Genomic DNA, 20,212 nt, shown 5'->3' on the forward strand with positions numbered 1-20,212 from the left:
AAGATTAGCCTTTCTGTGTCTCAGAATGACGTTTATCAGAGAGAGATGACACGACGGCCTCACCCATTCCCTTCTCAGTTTCTTAAAAATTAAAAAAATTAACTAACGAATAAAAACAAGAAAATTATGCATATTTATAGGGTTCCCTGTGGCGTTTGCCTGTGTGTGTGTGTGTGTTGTGTGCTGTTTAAATCAGCGCCCCTTCCTGTTTTAATTTCTATAAGTAAACAAGTATAATGTTTAAAAGAAGCACCAAATGCTAGTTTCATATTTTAAAAATGGTGGTTCAGTTTTGGCGAGGGTGTGGAGCATATTTAATCTCATTCGCCTAACCCTGCCAAGGTGAGTTCACTGGAGTATTCCTCCAGCAGCCTCGATACACTAGCTGGTTCATGGTTTTTTTTTTCCCTCCCCTGTAGCTTTTTAAGCTATAAAATATTTAAAGGTCAAAAGTCTATAATTTTGATGATTCTTCTCTTTTGAATGTTTTCCTTCCGTGGTGTTGGGCGTATACATAGCATTGCAGATGGTCCACACTGAGTTTTTCATAGAAGTCGCCTTTACTGTCACCGAAACCTGCGAAGTCTTTTCCTTCTGTCAGGCAGATGAAAGACGAGCGACTCTGCCTCCTTTCAGGTCCCTTAAGGTGTTGATGCTGGAACTGGCAAAGCACACGCGTGCAAATGAATTGACGTGTGGGTCTGTGTTGCTGGGGATCCAACTCAGTATTATGCCAGGTAGGCAGGCACCCTTCTATTGAGTAAAATTCTCATGCTTAAAAACCACTAAACAAACAAACAAACAAACAAACAAAGTAACAAACAAACAGCCCCTCCGCAGCCAGACCTCTGCAGCCACCCCCAGAGCACACCCCTTCTTAAGTCTCTGTAATTATTGCCACCTTCATTTTTATGCTGCCACAAATCCTCAATAGAGGCCAAAGAATATTTTACTTTTTGTAATGTCACACATTTTCTCAAATTTACCTATGCTATAAGAATTATCAGTTTAGTCTGTATTAGTCTCAGATTTACAAACAAAATTATATCTTCAAAGTCTGTGTGTTGCTTGTTGTAAAATCTTGGTCCCTGTTACTTATGATATTAGGTTTTCTTACTTCACTTCAGGGTCTCCTGCTCCATAGTGCAGTGAAGCCCTAGGGAGGTCTCCGATGTAAGTCCCTGTTTGCCATACAATCATTGTGTGTGTGAGTGTGTATGTGTGAGTATGAGTGTGTGTCTGTGTCTGTGTAAGTATGTGTGAGTGTGTATGTGTGTGAGGGTGTGTGTGTGAGTATGTCTGTATGTGTGTATGTGTGTGTGAGGGTGTGTGTATGTGTGTGTGAGTGTGTGTCCGTGTCTGTGTAAGTGTGAGTGTGTATGTGTGTGAGGGTGTGTGTATGAGTATGTATGTATGTGTGTATGTGTGTGTGAGGGTGTGTGTATGTGTGTGTGAGTGTGTGTGTCCGTGTCTGTGTAAGTGTGAGTGTGTATGTGTGTGAGGGTGTGTGTATGAGTATGTATGTATGTGTGTATGTGTGTGAGGGTGTGTGTATGTGTGTGTGAGTGTGTGTGTCCGTGTCTGTGTGAGTATGTGTGAGTGTGTATGTGTGTGTGTCTGTGAGTAAGAGTGTATGTGTGTGTGAGTGTGTGTGTGTCCATCTGTCTCTATTGCTAGCAGTCGACCAACACCTCACCCGTCCTGACCTCACGCTGCTCAGCCTCTGAGCCATGCTTTCAGGCCTGGTGGATCCATCTGCTGGGTCTGATTCTGCATCTGGTCTGGCCGGTTGGGCCCTGAGCACGCTGGGAAGACGTGGAGCATCCCTTTCTGCTTTTCCACTCCTTGGCAGAGACTCATGGCTCTGCCTCACACATTGCTCAGAGATCTGTGATGAACTGTGCACATAAGCAAAAGAAACCGTCTCATAGAAAACTTTAAATACTCGGAAGTAAGTACAGAATACCGCGGACTCCTGAGCTCTCACCGCGCTCCGTCACAGCTGTGCGCTTACGGCAGTCCCGTTCCATCTATTCACACCCGCGCGCCGTGTGTGGGATGATTTCAAACCAAATCCCAGATATTGGTTGACTCTCCTTCTGAATATTTCGGTATATATTTCTAAAAAGCTAACAGCTCTGTTGAAAATGTAATTGTGCGGCCACCACGACGTCCATAATGGAGCACTTCTTTCCAGCCCTGTCCCGTCCAGCTTCTGTTAGACACATTTAAAAGCAGCCTGTCTTGCTTGATTATGCGTCGTGCATACGCTGCTGAGCCTGGTGAGAGGCAAGCGAGGGAGGAAGGCCACTGGGGAAGCCGCTGCGACACTGGAGTTGCTAGAGGACACGGAACACACACAGGTTTGCCCGCACTCTGGCCCCTGGTGTGAGTTCCTCGCCTCGCTTCTCCCTGTGCAGAGGTCCCGGTTCCCCTGGCGTGGATGGTTGGAATTTTACTCTGTATGCTTTCAGTTTCAGGTTGATGTTTAGCCTTTGACCCAGCCACTTTCTTACAATAAACAGTTTGTTGATGAGAGCAGCTGCCCGGTGGATTGTTTCCAGATTGTTCTCTCATGGCTGCGGACAGAGCGCACTGCAGGGAGAAGCCGTGGCTGCTGCTTCTTGGCTCCCGGCCTTGCGTGTTGTCGGCCTTCTATCTGTATCTCAACATGTTGTGACTCTGAGGCCCCGGAGCTCAGTTAGCCACGTCTTCTAGAAGTTGCTGCCCTGAAAAGCAGTTTCTTAATGTTGTGGAAAAATTTCCCCAAATTCCAAATGTAGAAGTTGGCACACTAAAAAAATAAGTCTTATCTGCCCCTCTGAGCTCAGCCCTCTAAATATAGATCCTCAGGGTGGGTAGGATGGGTAAGGCACTTGCTTTGTACACGTGAGTTGGGTGGGATACTCTGCACCTGCATAAGGAGCCAGACAGAGCTGGGGTGCGGAGGCAGGAGGATCCCTGTAGGTCTCTGGTCAGACAGTCTATCTAATAGCTTAACTTTGCAGTTCTCAACCTGGGGGTCACGACCCCTTGCACAGGGGTCACCTAAGACCATCAGAAAACACAGATATTTATATTACAGTTCATAGCAGCAGCATAATTACAGTTATGAAGTAGCAATGAAAGTAATTTTATGGTTGGGGTCACCACAACACAAGGAGCCGTATTGACGGGTTGCAGGAGTGCCTAGGCAGGTTGAGAACCACTCTTTATTGCAGGTTCACAGAAGAGACCCTGTCTCCAACAGCAAGGTTAGGAGTGAGAGAGGAAGATGCCAGATGCTGAGGTCTGTTCTCCACAGGCCCATGCATAAGCGTGCACCCGCACACGTGTGCATGCACGCGCACACAACTCAATTTTGTTTACTCACAGGCACATGTGGCGCTGAGCTAGCAACCAGAGCCTCACACACGTTGGGTCCTTTTGAAAGATGGGACTTTTACTGTTTTATTTTTAAACACAGAGGGCACTTATGTGGCTCAAAGCCACGCCTTTGATTTCTTTCTGCTTCCCTGGGCACCCCCACTTGTTACCTGAAATGGCCTGTAGGCCAAGGGGAGCCAACACTTCTTACTAAACCGGCCACCAGGGGCTGCTGTCCGAAAGGTGAGCTCACCTCCCCAGAGGCCCAGAGACTTTCTCTACAACCCGTAAATTTTGTTAAGCTACCGATCCTGGTTTCAAAACTCAGGTCTCACCAAGAGGTCTGCAGTCAGCAAGCACGCTGGGGCCGCAGCCCTGTCAGGCAGCTGTGACGTAGAAGCTGGACGGGATTCAAGCCTCAAGATTCAGACGTGTGTACGCCTCGTTTCATGCCAGGAAGTCGTTACTGATACTCCAACCCTCAGACCAAGGAGCTCCGCAAAATGCGCTGGGGCTTGTGTGTCCTGTCTTTGCACTGTTCCAGCCCTGGGCTCCAGAGGGAGGGCCGGCTCCGTGACGGTGGAACTCCACAGTTCCGCAGTCATCTTTCCACCTCAAATGCTTCTTGCTCTGGCTAGCCTGGGCAAGCCCAGCCGGACTCAGACAGCAGGGGGCTGAGGGACACCTTCAGAGGCAGCTTAAATGCAAAGCGCCTGGACGTGGTCTTCCTTGTGTTTTTGATTTGGGGGGAGGATGGGAAGGATGTTTGTTTGTTTGTTTGTTTTTGTTTTTTTTTCCAGCCATGGTCTCATTCTGTTTATCAGGCTCGCCTTACCAGCAGCTGGCCTCCTGCCACAACCTTCCAAGTGCTGGGATTGTAGGTGTGGTCACTACATTCAGCTGGGGTTTTTATTGTTGTTGTTTTAAGAGGGTTCACATCTTTGGCAATTTCAGCATTGAAAGTGGAACAAAAGCATCTGGCTTTAGAGATTGCTCCTATGCCAGTGCCTTCAATGCAGGTTGTTTTGGAATAAAGGACGGCTTCCAGGCCCCACTTAGCCCTCACCCAAGTTCACCACTGTTGACGTGTTAGTGATAAAAAGGATTTGTGTATATGTGAGCATGTGTGCGTGTATGGGGCACATGCTTGTATGTGTGCGTGTATGTGTCTGTTTGCACTGGAGGCCAGAGGTCGACATGGAGTGTTTTCCTCAGTTCTCCTCCATCTCTGTGTTTGAGACAGGCTCTCAGTGACTCTGGAGCGCTGGCCCTTGAGCTGCAAGGATGCACCTGACGGCCTCCCCACTCCTCTACTTGCCTTGCGGGCCTGGTCTGCCCTATCAGCTTTTTATTCAGGTGCCTGGGCATTAAACTCAGGTCCTCATCCTTCCATGGCAAGCGTTTTGGTGATTGTGGCGTCTTCCAAGCCCCACTGTTTATTTTTAAAGATGTTGTGCAACAACCAAGAAAGCAAACAAAAACCACAGATAGCCTCAACAACTACACAACACCACAACCTAATGAAAATGAAGACCCAGAGGTGTTGCAAATAACTTCTCTGTGTGGCCTAGGGCACAAATCACTGAGACTGTAGTGTATTTTAAAGCTGCAGCACTAGGCTGGGCAGAATCTAAACTACTACTAATCTACTAGTAAACTAAACTACTCTGCTCTAACCCTGTGTCCTCATAGCCCACAGCCATCTCAGTCACTTGCAGATCTGATCCTCCTTGGGTGGCTTTTCTCCCCAATCTCAACTGTCCAGCAACCCTCTCCTCCCACCTCCCGTGGAAGCCCCGCCTTCCCCTTCCTGTCCTTCTGCCCAGCTGATTGGCTAAACAGCACTTTATTGACAACTGCTACATCCACTCAAGGCATTCCTCCACACTGAGGCCTGCACAAACTGTGTTCCACATGACTTTATACTTGGTTGGTGGCAGGCCAGTTCATGTAACCCCATGCCCAGTGTCCCCTGTCCTGTGGGCAGTGCTCCAGAGAAATCCAGGTGAGGTGGACAGAAGAGGGGCTCAGGGAAAGTGGTGGAGCCTGAGACTTTCCTGACGCCTGAGATGCAGAAGAGGTGTCTTGGCTCATGGTGGACATAGAAGCCTAAGGTGTGGGCTACAGTTTTCACTATTGGGCAGACTGCCTGACAGAACTTAAGAGAGAGGGATTTACTTAGATTATGGACTCAGAGGATTTTAGTTCATCACGTCAGAGCAGCTCAGTGGCTGTGGGAGAGTTCCTAGCATGGTGGGCCCAGAACCTGAAAGGCCTGCTCCAGTGATCTCTAACTGCTGAGGGGTCTACCTCCTCCTCCTGTAGCACCTCCATCAGGGGAGTAAATGTGCAAACGTGAGCCGTGGGGGTCATACCACTGTCAAACCATAACAGGTAGCAGGTGTTCATGGAGGAGGTGACTCGTCCAGGCTCTGGAGAAGGAGACTAACTATCCACAGTGGGTTCCTCCGTTCCCTGTGACCAAGCACTGTTCACTTCCCAAACACTTCCCAACACTGCTGCATTACGGAATCAGGGTCATGACCTGTGAACTTTTGGGATACACTGGGACCCTAGCAGGAAGTGTTAATGGTCACTCCTGTGTACAGGGAGGCCAGGCGAGTCCACTTCCAGGAGAACTGCACAGGCTTTCCTGCTGGCACCCCAGGCACGGATTTCTTTGTTCCCCACACTGTCAGGAGTTGGGTTGTATTGGATTCCGACAAATGGCGGGAGTTTCACATAAGGCATGCTTAATGAAGGCCGTGGAGACTCCTGCGGGTGTGGCCCAAACCCAAGAGTCCTGTGAGTGGCAGCTGATTCCTGCCCAAAGCCGCCCTCCCCCTGTCCCCACGAGGCTGGAGTAGATCTGGCCTGGAGGAGGTGTGAGGCCCATAAAACCAGCCTTGTTAGAAGCGACTTACTCACGGGTTTCTCCTCGAGCCCTTTGTGGTCTTCACTAGTTAGCCTGTAACCAAAAAAAAAAAAAAAGTAGTAAATCTAGGGCCTTTTACTGTGACTGAGCCAGGCTATCACATTACATAATAAAAGGAAGACAGTTTAACAGACACACATTGAGTGCCTACTGTGTACAGGCACCTGTGTGGATGGAAACTGTGACAAGCATGACCCCTCAGATTCAGATCGTGGTTGACGTGTAGCGGACTGTGGTGGTTTAAATGAGACCAGCCGGCCCCTCGGTGGACTCTCCCTGTCATTTGTCTTCACCTACTTCCTTCCCAGTCAGTGATGGGTAGGCGCTGTCACAGGGCTGTGCTGTGTGACAGGGTACAGTGAGGCTTTCCTGCTACCAGGATGCCCTGGAGGAGACCCTGCTACAAAAGTGCCCGTCTCAGTCACTCCCTTCAGTTTTCGGGGACACACCCTTTACTCTTCTTAGATTTGGGATGTTCCAGATTCCAGGAAGGGAGAAAGTGAAATCTTTTTGTTTTTGCTTTTCAAAGCAGAGTTTCTCTGTGTAACTCTGGTTGTCCTGGAACTCACTTTGTAGACTAGGCTGGCCTTGAACTCAGAGATCCGAGTGCCTCTCCCTCTCAAGCCCTAGAATTAAAGATGTGTGCCATGACCATCCGGTGAGAAAGCAAAATCCAGACTTGTACCTAAGAGGCTCCTCTTTTCTATTCTGTTGACTCAGACCACATCTTCCTGAATGAAGCTCAGTCACCAAGAGCCCTGTGCATGTCCCTCAGGACACGCTAGCCCTGTGCATGTCCCTCAGAACACGCTAGCCCTGTGCTCGTGCCTGTTCATTTCCTTATGAGTTCCTTCAGGTAGTGATGACCTTAGTAGCATCAGTGTTTTCTGTGTGCCCTGCAAGGCTGGGTAGGACGGAGCTTGTGAATTTCTGTGCAGTCCAAGTCCTACAATTTTAAATCTCTCTCTCTCTCTCTCTCTCTCTCTCTCTCTCTTTCTCTCTCTGTGTGTGGTGTGTTGTGTTTGTATGTGTAGAATTAAATTTAAGAGTGACATTTGCCTTTGTTGTTTGGAACTTTTCAGGAGTGCTGTGGAGACAGGGTCTGGTTGTATAGCAGTGGCCAGCCTTTAACTCACAGAGATCCACCTGCTGCCTCCCTAGTGCTGGGATGAAAGTTAGGCGCCACCACTTCTGGCAAGAATGAAGTTTTTTGTGCGTGGTCTTAGAGTAAGAGATAAGAGTTAAAATTTTCTTTTCAAGAACAGAACAGCTGGATAGAGTGGCTTTTAATTCCAGCACTTGGGAGACATAGGCAGGTGAATCTTTGTGAGTTCAAGGCCAGCCTGGTTTACCTGTGAGTTCTAGGATAGTCAGGACCACATACTAATACCCCATCTAAAAAAGAAAAAGAAAAAGAAAAGGAAAAAAGAAAATAAACGAACTATAGAGGGAAGCAGGGGTTTCATAAGGCGAATTTGCTGGGGCCTTGATTTCCTCACTACAGACTTGAGCGGCTGCTCTTACTCATGGCCTTTTGGCTCTGTCCTTCTGCACATCTCTGCCATCCCTTATCAAACTCCTCCCATTCCTGCAGCGAGAGGACAGGAGACCCTGAGCAGGAGAGCAGCGAGAGGACAGGAGACCCTGAGCAGGAGAGCAGCAAGAGGAAACAGGGCTGAGGGTGTTTGTGAGTGAGGGGACATTGGGCTCCATTCCCCGTCGCTCTTCCGGGATGCCAGGGTTCACAGTGCCCAGCCAGAGCTTGTCCATGTGCTCGCTGCCTCCTCAGGTCAGGCCTCCACCAGGGTCCTCTCTTACAAATGTCAGTATGACAGTGCTAGGGAGGTGCTTAGTACATTATTATTGGGGCTGGGGTTATAGGTCAGTGAAATTGACCCAAACCTTAAACATTTTAATTTTTTTTATTGAGTAGATTAAAAAAAGAAGAGGAAGAATAGGCCCGTCTCCTATAAATTCCGTGAGAGTAGACATACATTTGTTTCTGGTCCCTGAAGTATTTAAGAACCAGACACCCATAAAAAGGGCTGTGTGCCTAGTCTTTGATGGTTCGTTTTCTGATTTACCCACTTCTGGATGCCTAGCAACCGACAGTGTTATGACTGAAGCAGGACTAATCTAATTATTTATCATGAGCCAAATGTGTCTCTGAGATAAAAAACCTTACAGACTGGGAAATGGAGCCCCAGGACACAAGCGCAGACTGTAATAGATACTTTTAATCCAGTGTTGATTTGTTGGATGCACATCAGGTGGAAATGGCTCTAGACTGGACAGTGAGCACTCTCAAGTCTCAGTGTTTACCAGAGGGCCACTTCTGTGTGTGCACAAGTGTGCAACTGGGCACATCTATGGCGTTCTTTTGAGCACTAATGAATGGAGCGTCTTCTGGGTGCCAGTGTCTGCGTGGCTCAGGTTTGCTGCTCTTTGCTTGCTTTAAAAATCAGTTTTATTTAGGCATGATTTCTACTCAAGAAAATGCACCTGCTGTTGTGTACATTTGATGAAAGTGTATTGTGCTATCCACTTTCCAGTCAAGATCTGGGACATTTCCTGTTCCTGTCTCTGTGGATCCCCTGTGCTCCCTGTGGATCCCCTGTACCCCCTGTGGATCCCCTGGGCCCCCTGTGGATCCCTGGGCCCTCTGTGGATCTCTGGGCCCTCTGTGGATCCCCTGTGCTCCCTGTGGATCCCCTGGGCCCTCTGTGGATCCTCTGTGCTCCCTGTGGATCCCCTGGGCCCCCTGTAGATCCCTGGGCCCCCTGTGGATCCCTGGGCCCCCTGTAGATCCCTGGGCCCCCTGTGGATCCCCTGGGCCCCCTGTGGATCCCTGGGCCCCCTGTAGATCCCTGGGCCCCCTGTGGATCCCTGGGCCCCCTGTAGATCCCTGGGCCCCCTGTGGATCCCCTGGGCCCCCTGTGGATCCCTGGGCCCCCTGTGGATCCCTGGGCCCCCTGTGGATCCCTGGGCCCCCTGTAGATCCCTGGGCCCCCTGTGGATCCCTGGGCCCCCATGCCCAGCCACAAGCAACCACCCTTCTGCCCTCTATCACCAGGGATTGTGAGCCTGGTCTTTTCTGAAATGTTGTGTAAATGGGATCATGTTGTACATATTCACCTTACTGTGTGTGTGCATGTTCGAGTGTGTTCACATGTGTGTGCAGCGGTCACTTGTGTGACCTACCTACACCCTCCCCTTTCTCTTCTTTCTCTCTTTCTTTGGAGGCAGGGTCTCTGCTCCCCTGGAAGTTACCAAATATGTGAGGCCAGCTGTGCAGTTAGCTCCAGGAGTCTGCCATGTTTCCCTCCTCAGTGCTAAGATTTGGGATTCCCAGTGTGTACCGAGTGTGCACCTCCACACCTCGCTTTCCTAAGGTGTGCTCTGGGGATTGGAGTTGGGTTCTCGTTCTTGCAAGGCAAGCACTGTACCAGCTCCCTAGACTCCCCTCTTTGATTGGTGCTTTGCTTTTGAGAGTCGTTACCTGTTTATATCTGGGTAGGTCATAATTTTTTAATTGCTGAGCCATGCTCCAGTGTTTTGATATATGTTCACTTATTCACTGACTCGTGGACATTTGGACTCGCACCTTCTGCCTGTCGAGTGGAGCTGTCGTGAACACGCACGTGAAGGTCTTTGTGTGGGTGCGTGTTTTCACTCGGGTCAGTATTGAAGAGCTGTGTTTTGACTGTAAGATAAGTAGTCCTTTATCTAGGGCTGGGCGTGGTATCTCGTGCCTCCAAGTTCAAGGTTAGCCTGTTCCACGTAGAGATTTCTGGGCTAGCCAGAGCAACGTACTGTGACCAGCCAGCCACACTGTTTTCCAGAGCCATCGTGGTCTCTTGTGTTACCGGAGAGCTGTGTTTGCTTCCTGTTTTTGCCAGCACACAGCAGTGTCAGGGTCTGAGCTCTCACTGAGGAGATGCGCAGAGCTTCTCACTGTGGCTCTCAGCCTGCTTTCCCCAGGCAGCAAATGATGCTGAGGTTTTCATAGGCTTATCGGCTGGCTCTTGTTTTCTTCTGGGCAGCATTCATTCAGAGTTGTTGCCATGTTCTAAGTTATTTCCTTGCAAATGTTAAGGCTTTAAAGATATGTTCTAGATAAAGCTCTTTGTCTGGGATTGCGTTGAGAAGAGTTTTCCTGTTTTGTTTTTCTTTCTGTGATGTTCTCCTCTTCCTCCCTTTTCTTCCCTCAGTGCTGAGGATCAGGCTCAGGGCTGGGATCTGCCCCCGAGCCTGTCCTCAACCCTCCGTGTCAGTTCTTGGAGATGCTGGCGTAGCTTCCTCTCCATTGCTGCCTTCTGAAGCCTTTTGAGTTCATGTATGTTTTGTCCCGCGAGAGATTTTATATCTTAAGATCAGAAAGGCACTGCCCTATTCATTGGTTTACTTCTGCTTTTAGTACCTTTGTGAAATAGTCAAATGTGTGACCCTGCTTCTTCAGAGTTTGTCCTGCTCCAGGGCCCGTGTGTGTGTGTGTGTGTGTGTGTGTGTGTGTGTGTGTGTGTGTGTGCGCGTGCGTGCATGCAGTGCTGCTGCATCTCTGTCCCCGCAGCAGGACCCTGGTGTGTATGCAGTGCCGCTGCGTCTCCACCCCCACGGCTTTATAGGAAGCCTTGGAACAGCTCATGCAGTCTTCTATGCTCTTCCTTCCCAAGATCCCTTTGGCCATCTTAAGTATTTTCTGATTCTGTATAAAATTTAAGTCAATTTCTTAAAAACAAAACAAAACAAAACAAAACAAAAAAAACAAAAAAAACACCCAAACCAAAACCAGCTTGCTTGAGAGTTCGATTGGAATTGCATGGACCCTGTAGATGAAGGATGCACATGGTGAGAGCGGAGAAGCAACACCCACGACGCGTCCTGCAGCCTCCGGGCTCAGTCAGGGTCTCCACTACTATAACAACACCAGGACCAGAAAGAAAGTTGGGGAGGAAAGGGTTTATCCTGCTCACACTTCCACGTCACTGGTCATCACTGAAGGAAGTCAGGACAGGAACTCAAGCAGGGCAGGAACCTAGAGGCAGGAGCTGACGCAATGGATGTGGAGAGGTGTGGCTTACACATGTGCGTTACACAAACACAGAGGGTTGCTGTTTACACATGTGCATGTACACACACACGGAGGGGTGCTGTTTACACACATGCATATACACACACAGAGAGGTGCTGTTTACACACGTGCATATACACACACAGAGAGGTGCTGTTTACACACGTGCATATACACACACAGAGAGGTGCTGTTTACACATGTGCATATACACACACAGAGAGGTGCTGTTTACACACATGCATATACACACACAGAGGGGTGCTGTTTACACACGTGCATGTACACACACAGAGGGGTGCTGTTTATACACGTGCATGTACACACACAGAGGGGTGCTGTTTACACACGTGCATGTACACACACTAGAGAGAAGGGGGGGATGCCATCTCGTTTCATTGCCCTCTGAGGGTTCTGCCTGTGACTGGGTAGATGTGCACATGTGTTTGTTTCTTGTACAACTTCCTTGGTTAGGAACTTGGTATGAATTTTCACCATGAGTGACTGTTAGGTATTTGCCAGACCTGAGCTTGCCGTGGGCACAAGAAAGCAATACGCACATGTGACCTTTATGGAATTCCTGTTCTAATAGGACAGTGGGACATTGAGTATGTGGCCTACTGGTTACATTGCAATGAGTGCCATAAAGTCCCCGAAGGTTTGCGAGAGCCGAACCTAGATATGCCAGGCTGTGCTCAGGGCTGTCCTCCTGAAGAAGAGACACTTTACCTCTGCCTCAGCTGCTCATCTTAGAGAACGAAATGGGTCTGGAGGTTGAGGGTGGGTCGTACTATGTATGGTTCAGGCCATTTGACAACATACATGTGTGTACACATAGATGTGCATATGTACATGTGTATGTATGTATAAATTATATGTGTGTTTGTGTATATGAAATCCAGACCGGTTTTTAGGTTTTTTTTTATTTTTTAGTAAAGTTTCTCTGTGTAGCCTTGGATGTTCTGGACTCACTTTGTAGCCCAGGCTGGCCTCAAATTCACATCGATCTGCCTGCCTCTGCCTCCCAAGTGCTGGGATTAAAGGCATCTGCCACCATGCCCAGCCTCCAAAACCTTTAATTCAGTAACATTTTCATATTGCCTTAATGGTTACTGATAAAATATTTGAGAATCATGAGCTTGTGCTTTAATTTTTGCTAAGTTGATTTAGTTATTTTACTAACAAAACAGTGCAGAAAAGAAAATGAATTTATGTCTCCTGATTATGGAGGCTGTAGAATACCACATCAAGATGTTGTCGCCTGGTGGGAACCTTCTGGTTGTATTATCCACTGGCAGTAAGAATAACAAGATGGAGGGAGGACGAGAGGGAGGGAGGAAGGGAGGGATGGAGGGAAGGAGAGAGAGAATGTCCCTCCATTTTTTTGTACGTTATTTGTACTCCAAAGACAGCTGATCCACATGAGCTACCGCATTAACCTGCTCGTGGGTGCAGGGCCCGTATGAGCTAGTCAGTGACTAAAGGCCCCACTTCTTAATACTGTTGCGTCAGAAGTTAGGTTACCAAGACGTGGACTTGGGGGGACACACTTAACCCATAGACCTGTGCGTGTGTTATTGACAGTCACTCCTCAGCCTTCAAGTCACCACTGTCATTTGAGTGTGCCTGAAAGGACACGCATGGCAGGCTTGTACCAAACAAGTGGTTGTGTTTATGCTTCTTGCAAACACACATTTTCCTGTTAAGGGTTGATGATAGAGTGAGGGGAGGCGCCCCCCCCCAAAGCCTTGATAGAGCCACTGAATTGTCTCACCTCCCAGCCTGATCTCACTGAAGGACTGTGTCCCCACACATCTTTGGGGGGAACAGTCAACATAGCAAGTCTTCAGAGGGGATGTGGTTCTGCTGACGCCTTGATCACAGCCTTGACAGCTATGATCCATTTTTGTCATTTAAAGCACCTTGGTGGGTGGTTCTTGTTACCAGACCCCAGAAAATGGACCCAGCTCATTGGCATCCTTTCTTTTAATGCGCACCACGCCCTCGTGATCCTCTTTCTTCTGGCTGTCAGCGGTCGTCTACATCTGACGGGCCCCAAGTGTGGTCTGTGTTGACCTGCCCCCTGAGCTCCTGAGCCCTTGCCTGCTCATTTTACTCTGCTGTATTTCTGGTAGCCCCCGTCAAGTTCGGTACACCCAGGCTGACCCTCGGCTCCTTCTCGCCGAGGTCTCTGTGTGTCTGTTGCTAACAGTTGTCCTTCAGAGTGTCTAGACCAGAAATAATCTTGTGCTCATATTTGATCTTCTCATATTTATTTGTTATTGTTCTGTGTGTGTAAACATGATGATGATGGTGATGATGGTGTGTGTGTGTTTGTGCACACGCGGTGTGCAGCATGTGTCTGGAGGTCAGAGAACAACTCTGTAGTGTTCGTTTCTTTTTCTACCTTCATGTGGATTCCAGGAATTGATTAAACTCAAGTTGTCAGACTTGTCTGGGAAGTACCTTTTCCCTCTAAGCCGTCTCGCTGAACCTGATCACCCCGTTTTGATAACATCCCAGACATGACCTGTTATCAAATCGAGTACCCTCCATTGTGAGCGTGTTCTCACCACACGTGCTGTCATGTTGGTTCAGGCTCTGTGACCTCACTTCTGCTTCCATTCGCTTCCTCCCCTCAGTCAGCTCACTCCGGAAGGCGGGGCAGGGACCTGCTCTGATGGAGTTGGCTCACCCTACCCCTGAGGGCCCTTAGGGGCTCCCCGATGGCCCCCACGTGGGCTCCGCCGTCTCTCTGCTCCCCCAGACCTTTCCCCCTTCCTGTGGTCTTTATGCTTCCCTCCTCGCAGCATCTGCTCTGCCCTCTACATAATCCAAGTGATGTCATTGCAGCCAAGCATTGCATACTGATGGACTGTGTTCTGGGGAATGTGTTGATTTCTTCACCGTGGGAGCATCATGGAGCTCTGACACAAAGTAGACAGCTGAGCCTGATGTGAACAGATCACACTGCAAAGCCTCCCTCCTTCCCTCCCTCCCTTCCCCCCCCTCTTCCTCCCTCCCTCTTCCCTCCCTCCGAGGTCTTTCCTAATGTTGCCTGTTCAGTACAATCCCGTCTCTGACTTTGACTTCCAGTGGCTAGCCTCCAACATGCTCTTTTTCTTTGTTTATTCCTTCCCTTAGCCCACATATCTGTGTAACACCCTGCCTGTTGGGCTTGTGACTCACACATGAGAAGGAAAGCCCTCTGAGGACAGGGAGAGGCCCTTTGCTATCTGCTGCCTCCTCGGAGGCCACAGGATGACCTGCCTGGGATGCTTGTTGAGTGGATACCTGATTGAGTTGATGGCTAATGTATTTAGTTGAGTTTATTATTTTATTGCACCACTTAAAAAACAACAAGCAAACAAGCAACAAACTTTATGCCCCTTCTTAAGCGTGGAAGATTAGGGAAGAAAGGCACAGCAAACACTCCTGGCACCCGTCACCTCTGTGTAATGGCATCACGTGGCCTTCCTGGCTTCCGCCATGTTGGAGATGAGTCAGATCTACTGGACATTGACAGATGCTAAGGACATCGTCCTGAAGTGCCCGTACTTATTCAAATGACTTTGCTTGCTGTACACAGTGCTCCTGTCTATGATCGTTTCATGTCTTTTCCAGCTGGTTTATTCCAACCAGAGTCCAATAAAGAGTCACCAACTGCGTTTCACTAGGCCTTTTTGTTTCTTTTCTGACACACGGTCTTGCTATGTAGCCCCGGTTGCCCCCAAACTCGTAAGCCCTCTGCCTCAGCCTCCTGAGTGCCGTGGTTGCAGATGTGCACAAACACACCCCATCTCCTGGTGCCCTGTGAACAGTCGTCTAGACAGTGGCCGCACCTTCCCCCACCGTGTCGCCTCCTCACGCATCTCCTTCAGGACTCCTGCGCAGTGTGCTGTACTGTGGCTCACTGCCTGGATTTCTCCTGATGTTATTACTTGTTCTACTCCCCTCGCTGTTTGCTACAACTTGGAAGTAAATCCCAAAGGCTGGAGGGCTGCCATCAGTTGAATGAAAGAACCCCCATCCTGTCAGCTGTTTCTCTGGGGTGTGGGGAGCTTCCCACACACTCCTGATAGTAACGGAGAAGGACACTTTTACCTTATTGTGAAAGGTCTGACGTTGGCACAAGGCTGTCCTATAACTCTGGCTCTCAGTGTCCCGCAGAGGACCCACACGGTGGCTCGCAGCTACCTGTAGCTCCAGCTCCAGAGGATCCGATGTCCTCTTCTGGCCTCTGTGGGCACTGGGAACACGTGGTGCACAGAGGTACATGCACGAAAACACTCATACACATAAGATAAAATGATAAAGTCGTTTAAGGCGCTTGGATCTGTTTAGTGTAGGCCTGTTTTGGATCTGTTTAGTGTAGGCCTGTTCTTCGTGGTGCCATCCAGAGTAGGACCTCTGGCCTCCGCAGATGGGCGTGGCGAGCCTCTGCAAGCTTCAAGGCGGCTCTTGTCTCTTTCCTTTGCTCTGGACTCTGGGTTAAGCAGGGTCTCTTCTGTTTTCACCCTTAGGACAAAGGAAAGTAGCGTGTAGTGCTACACTGTTTTGTTGTTTTTTGTTTTTTCTATTGCTTTGTAGAATACGCACAGCACTGGGTAACTAGGGGCTTCAGAGCTGGAGAGGACGCCTGCGTTCCTGGTTTCTAATTCCTAACTGTGAACCCACTTCTTGTCTTACTGCTTTCTGTTACCATCACTGAGAGTTTAGGGCTGCGTAATTTATCAAGCAATGAAGGCCTCACAGTTGGGAGGCTGTGTGTGTGTGTGTATGTATGTCTGTGTGAGTGTATGTGTGTGAATGTATGTGTGTCTGTGTGTGAGTGTGTGTCTGTTGTGTATATGTGTGTGTGAGTGTGTTATGTGCGTGTCTGTATGTGAGTGTGTATATGCATGTGTATCTCTGTGTGTGTGTGTATGTGTCTGTGTCTGTGTGAGGGTATGTGTGTGAATGTATATGTGTCTGTGTAAGTGTGTGTGTGTCTGTTGTGTATATGTGTGTGTGAGTGTGTATGCGTGTGTGTCTCTTTGTGTGTATGCATGTGTGTGTATGTGTGTGTATCTGTGTATCACTGAGTGAAGGCTTCTTTGCTGATAAGAGATACTCTGCAGAGTCCATAGGGAGCACCGTGGATGTCAGATGGCAAGAGGCGCAGGAAAGGTGGCTGCCTTAGCGTTTATTACAAGCCCGATCTACTCTCCTGATAACTCACTCAGTGACCCAGGAATCCACAATGGGTTAATCCATGTGAGAGGGCTGAGAGAGCCCCCTCCACTCAGTCGTGTCTCAAAAGTCTCACCCTAAAATACCATTAATGCATGGGTTTGCGAATTAGTTCTGGGGACAGAATCCAAACCATAGTGCTCAGTCTATTTATTATATTGTGTCTCTTTAGATGTGCAGAGTCTGTTAACCTGGCTCTTTTGTTTATGAATTAGGAGGTATTTAAGGTCAGGAAACATTGCTGTCAGTAGATTAAACCTCAAATCACAGTCTTTTCCCCTTCTTATGGCGTAGGAAATCCAGGATCCGGTTATGCGGTGGCTTGAGAGGCACGTGGACCCCAAAGGGATCATACGGTCCAGCAAAGTCTCCCTTAGATTTGTCTCCTCTTACACGTCTGAAGAGGAGATCACCCCGTCGTCCATACCTGTGGTTACCAACCCTGAAGCCTTCTCATCACAGCACTTTAACCTGGAGACCTATCGCCGAAATCTGCAGACCACACGGCTCGGAAAAGTCATTCTGTTTGCAGAAGTGACCCCCACGACCATGAGTCTCCTGGATGGGTGAGTTCCACGCATGTCCTCGGCCTGGCCAAGGTGTCCACTGGTGTCTGTTCTCTATACCCAGTGCCAGGGGAGAGCTGGGACAGATCTGCCAATCGTCCGAGCTCAGTAGAACTCAGTCTCATCCTATGTGTGTGTGTGTGTGTGTGTGTATGTGTGGAGGGTTGAGGCGGGGGTGGGGGGGTGGGGGAGGGACAGGGGCCGGGGGAGAGAGAGAGTGCGAGCGCTTGAGCCATAAAGGAGGAATTAAAAGAAGTATTTGGATCAGAGTCTGTGTTTCATATGCGGCTTTTGTGGCTGGTGTTATGCTTCCTTTAATCAGCCGTTTCAAAACATCCTTGAAGGAAATTATGAAAAAAATAGTGCAACAGGTGGAAGTGGTCAGGCACTATTGGTCTTTGTGTTGTTGTGACCAGTGTTAAACAGTTAATCTAGGATGTTCTGCGGGGTGCAAAGAGTAAGCCAGAGTGACACATAACTGACCTAAGTGGAGATAAGTTGGAATTTCATATTTTGAAAACTGTTCTGGTACGTCCTTAGCCAGTCATTTTCCATGCTCTCTAATCTCATTTGCATGTTTGAATTTTATTCTGACTGTAAACTTCCATTTTATGTCAATCCTATGGCCTCTATTTGAAGTTAGAACGTGGAAAACAGATGAAAGGGGTTTTTCTAAATGCCACAAGTTGTTTGTCCTAATTAAGATGATTTTAGTTCAGGACACTGGGTAGACTAGAGAGAGACCAAGAACAAGGCCTCTGCTTGCGTGACCCACACTGAAAAGTCCTCGAGACATAACTCACCTGCAGGTTCTAGAGGTTAGCCGCAGAGGTTATTAGACAGACAGCGTACAGAAATGCCCTTGCCTTTGTCCTAATAATATCTGGGGTAGAATTGGTTGTATGGTGGTGCAAAATAATGAAGTAGGTGGTGTGTCCCTGACTCTCACACAGTTGGCCCAGGTGCAGTTAAAGTGTGTGGGGTATGTAGGCGGTCAGCAGAGGACAGGTGGAGCGGGGGTGGGGGGTGGGCGGGGGATGGACGAGCTATAACACTAGCCGTGTTAATTACAGGGTTTGTTTACTGAGCCAATTTGTGTTGCTATAGGTACTTATTTTTTCAGTTCCATTCCCCCTCTCCCAAGAGACAAGTATTTCTGCTTTCCTTGGGCAGTGAGGAGTCCTCTCTCTCTCCTGGTCTGCTCTGTGCAGCACAGGCAGTGAAATGGCTCTGTTGTTGGCCCTGTGCAGCTCAGGTACCGAATGGGAAGCTGTCCTTCCCCTCTGTCTGTGTGTGTCCTTCCCAGCAGTCCCAGGGGAAGCTGCTCAAACAGCCAATGTGAATGGAAGTTCCCCGAGGTAGCCATTTTAGGAAGAGGCATCTGAAGAGGTCTCCTTAGTGCCAGAAGGACCCAGGATAACTCACTAAGGGACCGCATGTCAGTAGGAAACCCACAGCTTGTTGCGTTCCGAGAATGCAGCCCATCATTGTGGTGTTGTGGTGTTAACACTTCTCTGTTTTGTGTTCCTCTGTTGCTGTGGTGAGGCGCCCTGACCAAGGCAGCCTATAGAAGGAGCGGTTTATGCTGGCCGTGGTGGTACACGCTTTTAATCCCAGCACTTGGGAGGCAGAGGCAGGTGGATTGCTGTGAGTTCGAGGCCAGCCTGGTCTACAAAGTGAGTCCAGGACAGCCAAGGCTATACAGAGAAACCCTGTCTCAAAAAACAAAAACAAAACAAAAAACAAGGAACAGTTTATTTGGGTTCATGTTTCCCGAGGGACAGGGATCCATCGTCATCCCAGGAGGCAGGCCTGGTGGCTGGGACATCTCAGGTGGAGAGCAGGAAGCAGAGCGGGAACTGTTGGCAAGTGACAGTGAAGCCTCAGAGCCTGTCACCACACCCCCTAGGCCTGTACAAGCAGAGCCACCAAGACCACAGTGTTCAAAGGCCCCAGTGGGGTGGGACATCTCATTCAAACCACCACAGAGCCATCCATGCACATGGACACCATTTTGCTGCGCGTCCTTGAATCTGGCAACGCCACCCATCATGCTAGAGGTCAGGGTGGGCAAAGCAGGTTGGGTTGCTGTTCACTTAGACGCTGGAAGTTACGCTTGCCTTGATGTTCAGAGCTCATGGCTAGGCCTAGTCACATGGTCTACATACAGAAGAAAAGCTAGGAGACACACGGTCTTCATGTATATGTAAGTTCATGTGTACATGTGTGTGTGTGTGCGTGTGCGTGTGCGTGTGCGTGTGCGTGTGTGTATAAGCCAGAGGGCAGTCTCTCCTCAGCTGCTCTTCACCTTACTTTTTGAGGTGGGGGCTCTCACTGAGCCTGGATTTGACTGCGTTAACTGGCCAGCAAGTCTCAGGGACCCACCGTCTCCACTCTTTGCCAGCATGCTGTCTCCAGTGTGTGGCGCTGCACCCAGCTTCTCTACGTTGCTGTTGTTTGTGTGGCATACACTTCCCCAAGAGGCATCTGTGGATCCAACTGAAGGTTTGAGAGAGATGTGGGAACAATTAGAAGTCTTCCTGGCAGAGTTACGCTCTGTTAAGGAAAGAAGCCGGGGACCTGTGTGTGAATATATTGTAGCCTCAGTGTCCATAGGATTCAAAATCACAGGTAGAGGCAGTTACCCCCACCCCCTTTTAAAAAAGATTTATTGATTCATGTATTTTATGTACATGAGTGTTGTCTTCATGCACACCAGAAGAGGGCATCAGATCCCATTACAGATGGTTGTGAGCAACCGTGTGGTTGCTGGGAATTGAACTCAGGACCTCTGGAAGAGCAGCCAGTGGTCTTAACCACTGAGCCATCTCTCCAGCATAAGACTCTTTTAGAAACGCCAGCCTTTGTTGTTGCTCCTTTCTTACTGTCTTTAACTCCGTCCTTCTCCTGTTACTGTGAATCCAGGGAGATCTGAGGGTTTATCGTCTGACCAATGCATTGGCACTCGCTGTACTTCTGGCTTTCACTGCAAAGCGCCGTTAGCCACCATGCAGCAGCAGGTGCTGCCGGAAGCCCTCGCTT

The 20,212-nt window shown here is 49.0% G+C and overlaps 1 protein-coding gene across 1 annotated transcript in view; it reads left to right on the forward strand.

Annotated features, from left to right (window-relative positions):
• HLCS (holocarboxylase synthetase) overlaps window positions 1–20,212 on the forward strand; it is a 162,902-nt gene that overhangs the window by 30,631 nt on the left and 112,059 nt on the right. Inside the window, exon 6 of the mRNA XM_084801053.1 lies at window positions 16,899–17,170. Coding sequence (XP_084657179.1) covers window positions 16,899–17,170 — 272 coding nt within the window. The remainder of the gene's footprint in view (window positions 1–16,898; window positions 17,171–20,212) is intronic.

Source organism: Acomys minous (assembly GCF_964271855.1).
Source record: "Acomys minous genome assembly, chromosome: 11".
Taxonomy (NCBI): domain Eukaryota; kingdom Metazoa; phylum Chordata; class Mammalia; order Rodentia; family Muridae; genus Acomys; species Acomys minous.